Source organism: Poecilia latipinna, unplaced genomic scaffold (genome assembly GCF_001443285.1).
Source record: "Poecilia latipinna isolate Pla-1442-1.1 unplaced genomic scaffold, P_latipinna-1.0 Scaffold78, whole genome shotgun sequence".
In the NCBI taxonomy this organism is placed as follows: Eukaryota; Metazoa; Chordata; class Actinopteri; order Cyprinodontiformes; family Poeciliidae; genus Poecilia; species Poecilia latipinna.
In genome coordinates, this window is record NW_015112694.1 from 67,467 (window position 1) to 81,319 (window position 13,853).

The 13,853-nt window shown below is 40.7% G+C and overlaps 1 protein-coding gene across 1 annotated transcript in view; it reads right to left on the reverse strand.

Moving 5' to 3' along the window:
- Positions 1-1,919: 1,919 nt before the first annotated feature.
- Positions 1,920-13,853, reverse strand: part of frem3 (Fras1 related extracellular matrix 3) — a 31,801-nt gene continuing 19,867 nt past the window's right edge. The window contains exons 7-24 of the mRNA XM_015018152.1: positions 11,775-11,924; positions 11,491-11,700; positions 10,949-11,146; positions 10,710-10,874; positions 9,906-10,088; positions 9,698-9,828; positions 8,717-8,875; positions 8,318-8,621; positions 7,499-7,630; positions 7,086-7,417; positions 6,139-6,331; positions 5,366-5,470; positions 4,935-5,062; positions 4,723-4,857; positions 3,548-3,674; positions 3,267-3,454; positions 3,039-3,185; positions 1,920-2,799 (exon numbers count right to left, since the gene is read on the reverse strand). Of these exons, the coding sequence (XP_014873638.1) occupies positions 2,254-2,799; positions 3,039-3,185; positions 3,267-3,454; positions 3,548-3,674; positions 4,723-4,857; positions 4,935-5,062; positions 5,366-5,470; positions 6,139-6,331; positions 7,086-7,417; positions 7,499-7,630; positions 8,318-8,621; positions 8,717-8,875; positions 9,698-9,828; positions 9,906-10,088; positions 10,710-10,874; positions 10,949-11,146; positions 11,491-11,700; positions 11,775-11,924 (3,533 nt within the window). The 3' untranslated portion in view covers positions 1,920-2,253. The remainder of the gene's footprint in view (positions 2,800-3,038; positions 3,186-3,266; positions 3,455-3,547; positions 3,675-4,722; positions 4,858-4,934; positions 5,063-5,365; positions 5,471-6,138; positions 6,332-7,085; positions 7,418-7,498; positions 7,631-8,317; positions 8,622-8,716; positions 8,876-9,697; positions 9,829-9,905; positions 10,089-10,709; positions 10,875-10,948; positions 11,147-11,490; positions 11,701-11,774; positions 11,925-13,853) is intronic.

Below are 13,853 nucleotides of genomic sequence, written 5' to 3' on the forward strand. Positions count from 1 at the left end.
TTTTTTTTTTTTTTTTTTTTTTGGAAACATCTGTTCTTGCATCTCTTTGGAGTATAAAATGTCTTTTTGAGCATCACAAATAAATGTCCCCTTTTTATATTAAAACTACTAGCTAGGCTTTTCTATGAAATTAAGCTTTGGATCATATTTGCCTCCAGTAGAATAGGCCATGAACTTCTTTTTATTTTATATCTTGTCATGTTATGTCATTCCCTCATGAAAAACAAACCCCCTAGCAGCGTTTTGACTCATTCTGCTCCTAAGAACAAATGGCATCAATGGATGGATTGGAGAAGCGTTATGATGGCGTGTTGGAACCAGTAGGAGGTTCTTAAAGAGACGGATACAGTTATGATCCGAAGTCAAATAGTTACTTTTGATATACAACAACTGAAGGGAATGTAGTTGATTTTGATATATGTACCTGCAAAATACATAACTCTTCTTTAAAATGTTTTTCAATGGGGCATTATGTAAATTTGACTTTTTAGAGCTTTATATCATGTTAAAATGTCACTCCATCAAAAACAAACCCAGAGTTACTTTGACTCATTCTGCAGCTGGTTCTGGAACAGTCAAACGATCTGGAGAAGCATTGTGATGAGCTGAAGGCGTGAAGTCAAATCCAGTTATTTTTGGTCTGTAACGAAGATAATGGTTCACTGATTGTGCTATAAAATGGCACTTTGTGCCTGGAAAGTACATAATCCTAAGTATTATGTAAAATAGACTTTGTATGCATTATTCCCTCATTGAAAACACACCCAGTGTTTTTTTTTTTGACTCTTAAGAAGCATTTTGACTCATTCTGCAGCTGCTTCTAAGAACGGTCATAAACATTATCACCGGATGACAGATGTATTGAAGGGGGCGTGTCTTAAAGAGACAGGCCAAGTTGAATGCTTCACAATCTGTCTAAATCTAACAAAAGTTGCACGTCTGCCATAGTGCCGGGTGTTCAGCTCTACTCTTGTGATGTCATCAATCCCATATGTACACAAAGCAGCACTGGATTACATCTTCAAAGCAGTTTTAACATTTTGACATCATCACATAAATGTAGTTTTTATTTCTCCCTTCATTTGCGAAAAGGAACAATTCAGTAATAAAGAAACAAATACGTCCCTCTTTAAATAAGACACTTCTTAAAGGAAAAAATGACATTACATTTGGCTGTAAAAACGTAGTTTATCCAAAGCTTTGAATTTGTTACCAATGACATTTTGCTTCTTTAATATCTTCCTTATGAAAATATTTACTTCTTGAAGTGATCAACAAAACTGAAAATTTAAATTGAACCCTCCTTTAATATTTACACAGCTCAATCTGAACAAAGGTGTTTTATGGTGCATTTACAATCCCTTTAACAATGTAGTGCTATTAATCAGCTGACGTAACATTTTATCACATTCATTCAAACCTGCTTTGTCCATTCAGTCTTTCTTAGTCTGCTTGTCACAAAACTCAATAATGAATTACAACAATAAAAAATAAAATAAAAGTTATGCATAGAAAAATTGGGCTTTTGTGATGAAAGTTTCCATTTAGTCGTGAATTTGTTTCATCTAGGCTGAAAAAACACAAAATCTTACCAAATATTTTTGGTCTAGTTTCTAGTTTAAATATCTTACTCTTGAAATAAGACAAAACCTAACCCGCATGCAACTTTTTAGCAAAATAAGAGTTTGTTTTGAGTAAATAATTCTTTAATATTGATTTAGAAATTACTAATTCCACTGACAAACTGTTTCACTTATATGTTTTCCCATGTTATAAGTGAATTCATCTGCCAGTGGAACTAGTACTTTTTAAATCAACATTAGAGAATTATTCACTTAAAACAAGCTCCTACATATTTCAGGAAATACTAAGACATTTGAACCAGAGACTAGACCAAAACTATTTGGTAAGATTTTGTGTTTTTGCAGTGTACTGCATGCATCTGCAAACAGGATAAACTATGGTATGTTACAGAAGGACATTAGATAAACAAGGCCAGTATTTTAGGGTAGAATCCACATATTTCCATAATTCTGAAAAGGCTTCATCAAGGCACAACCTACAGGACACGAGTGTTAAAATGAGCCTCAAAGCTGGGACGCTGTCTGCATGGGGGCCCTGAGCGCCGACAGCCTTCGCTGTCCACACGTTGCACTCGGCTTTATCCAGTGCTACAATCAAAGGCACAGTGGAGGAAGACTGTTGCAGTCTTTTCAAGAGCAGACTGAAGAGGAAGAGAATCGGAGCCTGCATTTAGACCTCAGAGCTGTCTGAACTGCTCCACATGCCTGCAGGCCTGTAGCCTGAGTAGGCAGATGAGGAGGAAGTGGCATAAGGAGGGAACTGAGCTTCCTTTTCCTTTTCCTTTCTCTTGCGCCTCAGCAACAGAATGACAACGATGGCGATGAGGCAGATGAGCAAGATCAGACCTGCGATCCCCACCAGCATGGGCAGGAAGGAGGTGTCAGCCGGCTCTCTGCCTGAGCTCTCCAGCAGGGGGCGCTCCAGGAGGCGGTCATCGCTGGGCAACCAGGGTTGCCGCTGGCTCACCACCATGCGGTCGGATCGGTCCAGAGCGATGTGCTGGATGTTGGTGCCCCGGTTGTTTTTGACGCCGATGTCCTGGACCAGAGCAGGACCGGAGGGCGCCGGGGCGGCCCTGCGTTGGCGACCGCCCGCGACCGAAGAGACGCTGTGTTGAAGGTACTCCACGCTGCGTTTGCCAATGTGACGGTTCGCATTCTCTCTGGAGCGGAGGGTGTAGATGGTGTGGATGAACCATTCCCGACCAGCAGCCACCTGGAAAACAAAGCAGAAATGTTTCTATTCTTATTATTTCAAGTGTACTAAAATATTTCCACTAGAAAGTTGACCAAAAGTACTTGATAAGAAATTGTCTTTTTGAGGTGCGTTTTTATAAAGCAGGAGGAAAACTGAACAAAGACCTGAGAGATGCATCACCTTCAAGTTTTCAGAAAACCCCCCAATTTTTTCCCCACTTCCTGTTGCTGGACATCATCGGTCTGAGAGACACTGACCTGAAAAAGTGGTGAAGAAGACAGCATGAAACCGTCTGACCCTGGTTGTGTGACCAGCGTTTGAGCTCCAGGTTCATCTTGGGCCAGTTTGGCCTTAAAAGCAACGTCCCCAAATGCTGAAGCTTGAGTCTCCGGCTGGGCTTTGTCCTGAACAACAACATGCATTAAAATTACAACAAGTAACAGCAACAAATCTTCTAAATTACCTCAAACTTTGTTGCATCCTACCAAGATCTTGAATCTGTACAGCAGAGAGGGAGCGTCTGCCAGGCAGCCATACTCCCTGTTGGTAGGGTTGTACTTTGGGACGTATCCGTCTGCCCCCGTGCAGAGGAAGACCTTCTCAATGCTGCAGGAGAAGGAGTCGCCCAGGTTCTGGACGGGGTCTACCATAACACGGCCGTAAATCGTGGAGCCTGAAACAAAAGGACAGCAGAAGTGTGAGAGAGTCTGAAAGTCATAAAGGTTGTAGTATTCTGTGGCTCCACTAGATGGCAGTGGTGTTCAACCTTCTGAAAAAGCAGCATCAGTTCCTTCTCCAAACCCCATGGAGCCGTCAGACAACCAGAGCTCTTTCTTAGACAGCAGGAACATCTGAGTGTTTAGACTAAATTCAGCCGCCACTGGGTCGCTCACCTACAAGAGAAGGATTACACATCCAACAGGCCATTACTCCGGAGGTAAATCAAGGTCACCAAGTCATCTATGCACCACTAATCTAGAACAAACTTCAAGAAAACTGCAAAACAGCTGAAACACTGAGTTCATTTAAACAACCCAGCTGTTAGGAGTCACTTTTGATTAAGAATAACTGCAACACCGATCATTATATTTGACAAAACGTGATGTTTAGTCTTTGTTCCATAATTGTTACGAGGCCTGTCGCAATAAACAATACATTTAATTGCATGATAAATTAAAACGAGCTCATTGTTTTTCTCTTTTCTTTCTCTTTTTTTTTTTTTTTTTAACAAAAACTGGATGACAAAAGTCTTAAGCCTGGTGCTTTGCTCTTAACCAGCATCTTTAAGAACAATTTTGTCTACAGAGACTTCATAATTCATTTTATTTGTTGTTTTGTTTATTTATTTTGGATATTTAAAATGTCTTCCAGTTAAATATTTGGTAGAATTTAAAGTTTATTGATACATGAATATGTGTTCCTGCATTATTTGCTATTAACATTACAGTACTTAAACATGGCCGATTTATTCTGATAATTATTATCGTTTATCACAATAACTTCTGGGACAATTTATCATTCAGCAAAATTTGCTATGGTGGCAGGTTATTGGTTACTGTATAGTTTTTATGGTGTATAACACTTTGAATGTCCTTGTTGCTGAAATGTGCTAATTAAATAACTTGACTTAAACTTTTAGATCAAGGATCTTCCACTTTTTAGAAACAAGTTCTAATGTGTTTTTTTAAAACCAGTTTTATCTAGGTAGGCTTTGGAGTTGGAAAGCATTCACACAGAAGTCATATTGTTGTCATATTTAAGTAGTAGTATGAACGACCACCCAAAAAAGAAAAAAGATCACATTTCAGCAAAGAACTGGAATTGAGCATCAAGGCCTCCTGCAGTGCCGATACTGTGCACAACACATTTCAATTTCCTTTTGCTCAAAGAAAAACCTGTTCTGCTGAACTGTGCCCTGGGTAACTAGTGGGGTTGATGTACCTGCTGGAAGCGAATGTCCATGTCAAAAGTGAGCGCCTCTCTCGGGTGGCAGACAGGAGGGATGCTGAACTCTCCATTGGGCGACGCGATGCAGGGAACCAGCTTCACTGTGTAGGTCCCAGAGTAGTCCCGCACCTACAAACCAGACGCCCAGTGAATCGATGGGAGCTTTCAGCTGCTTCTCCTTTTAAGGGTGGAAAATAATGACTCACTGCAAAATCTGAGACGAAACTCCACTGCTGCATGGGCTGGTTGTAGGTCGGTTCAGTTCTGACCAACGCCAGGGTAAAGGTCAGTCCGGGAATGTCGGCACACATTACCAAGGATGACACACTGGTTCCTGAAGACAAATACGAATACGGGCAGCATTATACCTAATCTAAACAGCCAGTCTGTTAATATTTATAGGGGCATTCTTGGAGCCGCAGGCTTCCCAACTGTAAATGCTGCAGGGTCACTTCAACATTTGCTTGAATGACCTTTGGCAGTTTCACAAGAGAAAGACCCCAGAGGCGGAACTCCACAAATAGATGAAGAGAGGATGTTGGCCACAGAGTAACCCAATATGCTCCTGCTTGTACAGAATTATCCTTCGGGACAAGTTTAGGGTATGAATGTATGCATGAGGGCGCCAAGCTCATACCTGGATGAGACATAACAAACTGTCCCCTGAAGCGAGCCTCGGTCTTGAAGTTGACCACCAGGCGTCCCTCCTCATTTATGCGCATGCTGGTGGGATACATGGCTCCTATAGCAACAGAAGATAGCAATGTTCTCAACTTTACCACATTAACTGCATTTCCATTAAGCAAAGAAATTAAATTACAAAAATAAATTTGCTTAATGGAAACAGGCCAATTATGAAAAAAACGTCACGTTTTACAATAAAAAGTTTTTTGGCCTTATCAAATAGATATAATTGGCAAAACTGCAATGGAAAGTTTTTGTTCATGACCAACAACTGGATGTTGCTACAGGTAGAAACAGCAAAGAAGAAAACAGGAAGTGGTAATCTGACAATGTGCAGCTGGATCCATCAGAGCTCTCACAGCATCACAGCATAAAAAGTTGTGTGTCATTTGAAAGTGTTGAATCCATCACTCTTCTGTAAAAATTGCCAACTACGAGTTCCCCAAAACGCCGCATATGTAGCTGCTCTTACATGACATCTCCTCTGATAGCTGAAATATATATAAATAATGTAACTGTTTATATCCGTCGTTGCCACAATTTTTAATGACATATTGTGTGAACAAGATTATTCATGTGTTATCTTAATTAAATTCCTTCTTTCACGGCAACACTGCAATTGTGAAATTGTGTTTTTATGACATTTGCAGAATAGCGAGAAAGATTTGCAATGGAAACGCAGCTACAGTTTCCTTGGCAGGGACTAGCAGAGAAGAGTTGAAGTACCTTGTAGTTCAGCTTCAGGCGGGCTGCCGACGCCGTCCTGCCACAGAATGGCCGTATCATAAACAAAGGTGAGCTTAAGCTCCGACTGCAGGTCAAAGTGCTGCCAGCCTCCGACAGCGACAGGGGAGTGGAAGACGTAGGACACAAACAGAGGAACCCGCAAAGTGACGAAGGACTGGACCAGGTTCAACACCTAGATGGTAAGAAAAAAGAACATCCTGGAAAGTTAATCAGTTCCTATCGAAAAGGAAGTACAGCTTCTTTACAATATCATACTTGGTTTTGTAGAATCTCAACTGTACAAAACACACAAAATGTAATTATTTATTCACAAAAATGAAGCCAAAGGGATTCAACGTCTTGTAGAGCCTCTAATAGCAGCAAAAACGTAATCCAGTAGTTTTCTGTAGGACTCCATCAATCTTTTACGTTGTTGTGAGAGTTAATGTTAATGTTAATCCTATTAGTCACTATAATTCTGCAGATTTTTCATTTACCACTTCAGGTTACAAGATCAGAAATACACAAAAGATGCAAATAAACACTTAATTCAATTCCATAAATTCAGTAACAGCATTCCTTTTTTTGTAACAAAGGATGCACCTGCACATTAAAATTTAGAGGGCATGGCCAGCTGCAGCTTTTTTGGACTTAAAGTGACAGAGGCATTAAAACAGCTCATTCTGAAATCTCATTATCTAACAATGATTTGTGCAAAAAGATAATCAGCATGTCTTATATATCCGTTCTAAACTGTTTAAGGAAGCATAATAATAAATGTGGAACCAAAATTGAAGATTATTGTTGCATGTGAAGGAAGAAGGGGAAGCTTTGCAAGTCTGAGAAAATAATTCGAGCTGTGAATCACGGAAAGCAACGTATGGCTAAACCACCAGTTACACCACACAGGATTACTGTGGACCTTTAATAAAACAGAACCAGCTGACCTGTCCGTCAGTGCCGATGGAACCGCCGCAGTCGTTGAGCAGCTCGGACATGTCGTAGTAGCTGGTGAACTCCCAGAGGCAGGCTTCCAGGTTCAGGTTCCTGTAGAAGCGCAGTGAATTGGCTGAGCGCATGGCGGTGCTGTACTGGTACGGCGACGTCTCCCCGATGATTTCAGGGTTCTTTGTTGCGTCTGTGATGAAGCCGTAACCGGTTTGGATCTCATTAAAGTCCAGCAGGTTGGAGCAGCGGTGGTTTCCCACACGTGTGCCGTCCGGGCTCAGCGTGAGCTCAAAGTTAGACAAAGGCCTGGTGGAGATGACCGGGAGCATTCCTGGGGAAGGGAAAGCAGCTCAGCATTCATTATTTTGGTCAATATGACCAAACAACAATAGTTGTGTATGAAGATAATTACCATCCATGTGCGGCATGTTGATGGTCAGTTTGATAAGGTTGGGGAAGTCTGGATCATCTGGACCCGTGTAGCGGATCTTCGCAGAGAAAGGTTCTGCTCCGACAGTTCCCGGGATGCGAGGCTGACACATTCCTGGCATTAAAATCAATTAAAAAGGAATTAACTCACAGCTGCAACTAACAATTATTTAAGTTACTGATTTCTCTACCATTATCAACCATTATCATTATTTTGAAGATTAATCGATTAATCAGACAAAAAAACTGTCACATTTTATAGAATATTAAAAATACATTAAAGATGCAAATCATTTGGTCTATTTTGTAAATGAGAAAATGAACATTTTATTGCCAACAGACAATAATATGGCATTTTTTAGTGTACGCTTGATCATTTGTTGCAAAATCGGAGCCCTACTCCTTGACTGGTCATTAATACAGTATACGGCTAATCTGGTGACTATTTCATCGATTAACTGATTAATAATCGGATAGCAAAAGATGATTAATAGAAGATTTATTTGACAGAATTTGAACAAGGTGAAGCTAAAACTATGCCACTTCAGTTTTGGATAAAACATATTCACAAATGTTTGTTTTTATTTCATCTTAAATGGAAAATGTATGTATTTTTGATACAGTTTTGGCTTAATTACTCTGAAAATGTTCTTCTTTCAGCAAATGACTTTTTAAAATCTGTATACTCCAGTTAATCAATTATTTCAATTATTGATTAATCACGAGTAATCCGATTAATCGTTTCAGCCCCAACTCACAGAGGTATCCATTTGAACTGAGAGCTTCGTCTCCTAATACTCGCCTTCCTCCGTACTGATAACAAAGATGGGACTGGACAGCTCTAAGCCAGCATCTCCGTTGGTGTTGAAGGCTCTTGCTGCGCACTGAACTCTGGAACCAGCTTGAAAGTAGATTGAGTCCAAGGTGATGGATTTGGTGTTTGTGAAGAAGGTGTTGGTGTCCACCTCCCTCATGGGGCTGGTCACTCCGTCTGGTCCGGTTGGAGCGCTGATCAGCCAGCGGTACTGGGTCAAAGTGTCGTTGATGTTCTCTGCAGAGCAGATGGAACCCGTTTTATCAAAGTCGTGGTACTTTGGGTTGCAGGCCTGGAAGCAAAGAGAAAGAGATTAAAAGTCAACCGTAATATAAGTTACATTCTGGACATAATTGGATGGACCAGAGGAAGCAGGACTGCACCCACCGTCACACACACGACAGGGTATCCGTTGGGCGGGCTGGGCCGGTCTCGGGTTCTGGCCGTGTCGTCGTACATGAGGAGAGACACCACATGAGGCACTGCAGGGAACGTGACGTCTGCGACGCTGTCCATCTCCTCAATGTACACTATCGCCTTGTTCATCTGGCAGAAAGAGGAAAACATGTGGGAACTGTAACTTCTCCAACAAATAATGGTGACAAAGAAATTTGCCTTCATTCATTCACTGAAAGCTCTTTCTGTTGCTTTTGTAGTTTAATTTCTCTCCGCTGTCACCTCTCACAGGAAGTGGAGAGATTTAATCTGAAAGTTTTGATTTATTAAAACTTGCAGTTTCTGAGCTTCAGACTTTTTTTAATCATCTCAAATGTTTTCATATAAATTTTATCTCTAATTTTGGTAGTTCTAAATACATCTGTGCTCCATATCTGTAATTCTGTCAGAAAGTTTTAAAATCTCTCACTCAGGTCATCACATCTCTTTGTTTTTCATTGGGTATTAAGATCATTTCTGCACCTAATTTTAATTCGTACACGTCTTTCAGACTCTAATTATAATCAGAGATCAAATGGGAGTGGGTGAGATTCCATAAATGCAGATTTAAATCAGAGAACACTGTGCTCCTTTTGGGATTTACAGTTTTAATTACGATATAATGAAACGCAAAACAATTTTGGAAGTGATAACCTATTTCCAACCTGAATGGCATGTGGCTGCTGCAGAGCGTATGGGTAGAATGTCCCAGTTCTGTTTATAGGTTTGTCTTCTGTTGGGCTCTGCAGCATCTCATTCCAGAGGGAAAAGCTTTTTAAAGGCCTGAGCTTCGGCTGTGCTGACAGCACTGCCAGCTGCTGCCTGCCTATTTTAACACGGGCTGACACCAGGGGATGCGTGTTCTCATGCGCAGCCATGCAGAACGCTGCTGGTTTCTATTTGTTTTTGTGAGCCACGCGGTCTTTGGCTCACCTGTATTTCAGCCACCATGTTGTCGTCAGGCTTCATGTGAACCGTGAAGGCCTCTCTCATCTCTCTGTGACCGTCATACAGGATCTCGATTTCAACAAAATGCTCCTTCTCACCTTCCCTGAACTCCACATCTGAAACACAGAGCGGGAGGTGAGCACCGGGCGGCTGAAAGGAGTCGAAAACAGAAACCCAAACTGGGGCCTCCTACCCTCAGACAGCGGGTTGTAATCCTCTCCAGACGTGGCAGAGCCGTCCTTCGTGTGGACCCGCACCACGGACAGTTTTGATGTGTCTCCAAAACGCAGGATGGGGATCTTCACTCTGGCCACCTCACCTTTGACCTGAGGTTCTCGCACGCTGTATTTGATCTCAGAAAAACGGATGATGGGCTCTAAAAACAGGGAGATGCATACAGAAAAACTGCGAAAGAGCATATTTTTTCACACAAATAAATAAACTTAAGTATAGCTCATATCTACAGAAAGTACGACGAACGAGTAAATTTCCACCAAAAATGTTTTAGATAAATCTAAAACAAAAAAAAGTAGAAATTTCTGAGATAAAAACATCAAAAATTTGCTAAAAAAAATTAGAAAATTTGACATTAATCTATGAAAAAATTCCAGAAAAAATCATGTAAATTTCTGAATTTCAAACATTGAAAATTTTGGACTTCGAAACTCAGAAATAACCAAGTTTTTTTCTAGAAGCTCAAGAATGATAAAATATGTTTATTAATCTCCATATTTTTAATTATGTAACATCACTTTCTTGTAATAGAAAATGTTAACTACAATACAAAGTATTAGTTCCTTTACAACTAAACTTTTATGCTAAGTAAAATCGCGCTTATCCAGAGACTTTTACTGAAAAACCAACTTTGCTTCACCCAAATCAGCTTTTGTGTAATTTATTAAACTCTTCTAAATAAAAGAAGTTGACTGTTCTATAACTGAGCATGGATTTGTTTTACCAAACCAAAATCATTTTAACAACTAGATGCATTTCATACTGTCTTTCTCATCTGTGATGGTGACCAGTGAGTCCTTCTGCTCCCCGATCGAGGCTCCGTACGGGGATTTGCTCTTCGGACTCCCCAGCACCAAGCGGAACTCCTCATCTTCCTCATGGACTGAGTCGTCCATCAGGCCAACCACACACGGCTTCTCCGACTCGCCTAGCAAAGCAGAAACATTCGGATAACACAACAGTTGACCACAGGGACAGTGAGGTGTGTGGATGATTTCCCACCTGGCAGGAAGGTGATGATGGAGGCGTCGGTGTTGGGCCTCTCGCTGTAGTCCATCATAACCTGAGCGGATCCCTGCCGGGTGTAGCAGCGCACTGTGGATCTGAGGCTGATGTCTCCACTGCGGTACACCATGGCGCTCACTTCGCCGTCAGATTCATCCACCTGGTACCTCCCCTCCTTAAACTGAACCTTTGGCACTGAAACAAAATTGTTCTGTTACAAGACAATCATCGTACGTTCAGAAAAGACAGTAACTGAAAGTTTGAGTCGGTGTCCAGAAGTCCAGATCAGCAAGAACTTTGACACTGTTAGTTTTCATTATAATAACAATAAATATATTTATTTATTTTAGTCAAATAAGACCTTTAAAGTAAACTCATAAAAAAAATTCAGAAAGTAGAAACTCTGAATCCACCACATTCAGCTCGAACATCTTCTTATTGTTATTAATAATATTATTAAATATAAGTGTGATATAAAATCAATCAACTCTTCCTCCAGTCTATGACCTTTTCAGATCAATGGTAATTCCTGCACTCACAGTCAGTGACAGTGTCGTTGATGGTGATGGTCGTCTTGCTCGGCTCTCCTAATACAGCATTCATGGGCATCCTCAGCACAAGGTCAAAGGTCTCGGGCCCCTCCAGTTTTGGCTGTCCCAGGTCATCCAAGATGGTCACCCTAAATGTCTGCATGGTGACTCCTGGAGCAAAGTCCAGGTTGCGACTAATGCCGACATAGTCGAGTCCAGCTAAAACACAGAGGGGAAGAAGGTGGTTCACCAGAGTGACTGGGAGTCACGGATGTTGTCAAACCGAATCTGACCTTCTGCAGAAACAGGATCGCTCTTTCTGGAGCGAACCGTAACCGTGGCGGTCTTGGACAGGTCAGTACCCGTCCTCCAGACCTTCACCTCCACATAGCCTGAACTCTCCTCCACAACATATTCAGGCTCCCCAAAGTACAGCGAAGGCTCTGTGAGAGAACAGACAAAATGATTTCAACTAAACTAAACTTCTCAAAAGACACTGAAAAAACAACAATCTTACCAAATATTTTTAGTCTAGTTTCTGGTGCAAAATTGAAATACAGCCAAACTAACTTACAAATATTTTTTTAGCAAGATATAGAAGATTGTATTTAACTATTATTTCCTTAATATTGATGAAAAATTACTGGTCCTGATAAGGATTACAAGGGCCATAACATAACATTGACAAAAAAGTCATAATATTACAATTATTAGGTCAAAATACAAAATAAAGTTGTAGTAGTATGAGAATAAATGTAATAACGTCATAATATTACCACAATAGTTGTACGACTTTATTCTCGAATTATTTCAACTTTATTCTCATACAACTTTATTCTTGTAATATTATGACTATTTTTGTCAGTTTTATTCTTTAGTTTTGTTAATTCATCATAAAAAGTAACTTAATAGTGAAATAATCTACCAGTGGAACTAGTACATTTTTAATGAATAATAAGGGAATCATTTACATAAAACAAGCTCCTATATCTTGCTGAAAAGTTACCTGAAAGGTAGTTTTGTCTTATTTCAAGTGCACTAAAGATATTTGCACAAGAAACAATACTCTAAATATTTAGTAAAACTTTGTGTTTTTGTAGTGAATAGGAAAAAAAAACAATGCTGGACACTGGGACGTTCTCTGAAGTACATTCCAGTAGTTTTGCTGTATCGTTTGACAAAACTATAGTTTAGCAAAAGCCATTATTTCTGTTTCGCCACAGGAAGAGAGCTGTCATTCTTATCCTCCCCTCCGTCAGCATTCCTCCCCCTGCTCCTATAAATCCAGACAGCGCTGTCTGAACTCCAGGCCAAAGGGCCGAGGATACACCTGAAGAATGAGGCGTGCGCTTGTACATGCATGCAGACTGACGTGGAGGGATGTTCCAGCTTCGTGCCGATCCAGAGGCTGATAAGAAGCACGGGCAGGGAGACCAGGAGGCAACCGGCCACTTTGCAAAAAGAAACAGGCCAAGAATTCAGAGTGCTGGAACAAAAAGTCCATTAATCTCTCGTCACTTTTGCATTAAGCAGCTTTTCATCACCCTGTGTCCGGTGAGAGCTCTTTGAGATTATCTGAAAGATGGGCAGGTTTAGAGATGCAATCTTTAAACACTAAGGCTGCTGAAGGAAAAATAAACATATATATTATTATCCTTACTTACAAGTAATTAACATGAACAAGATTTAGGTTGCCAGGTTGTGCGACAACATTTTGATGTTGGTGCAATAGAGCTCACTCCATAATTACCATCTCACCATCGTTCTCACTGCGCATGGTGGAAGAAAAACCTACAGGATTCATCCAGTCTTGACAAAGACGTGTGCAAAACTTTTATTGTCCAAAGTGCAAAATGTGTAAAACAAATGACCACTTGCATGAAAGTCTCCTTAAAATGATCTGCAATTAGCTACATCAGTAGACTTTATTTGAGAAACATTTATTTCAGTCGAACCAAGTGTATCAGGTGTGAAAACACCCTAGGGCTTAGAGCAGCAATGCATTTTTCTGCTACATTTGCTCTACATTTCTGGAGTGTGAACATAAATATAATCTCAAGCAGAGGTTGCAGCACTGCTGGGACATTTTCAGCTCCACTCTGCTTGTATTCACCACAGAGGCAGGCGACAAAGCTGGAAATGAGCCTGGAGATCAATGGGATGAGGACTCAGACAAATACAGTAACAATGGAGGTTGAATGCTGGCAAGAACCCAAACCTGAAGTTTACTCAGGCAGACAGATGCTTTAACACACTCACACACATATGGAGGCATTGAAGCAGATTTATGGCGTTATTTCAGGACCCACCAAGAAGTGGAGCCACAACAGAGGTTCAGACAGAGGTGTCCTCTCTTGTTTTTCACATGTCTG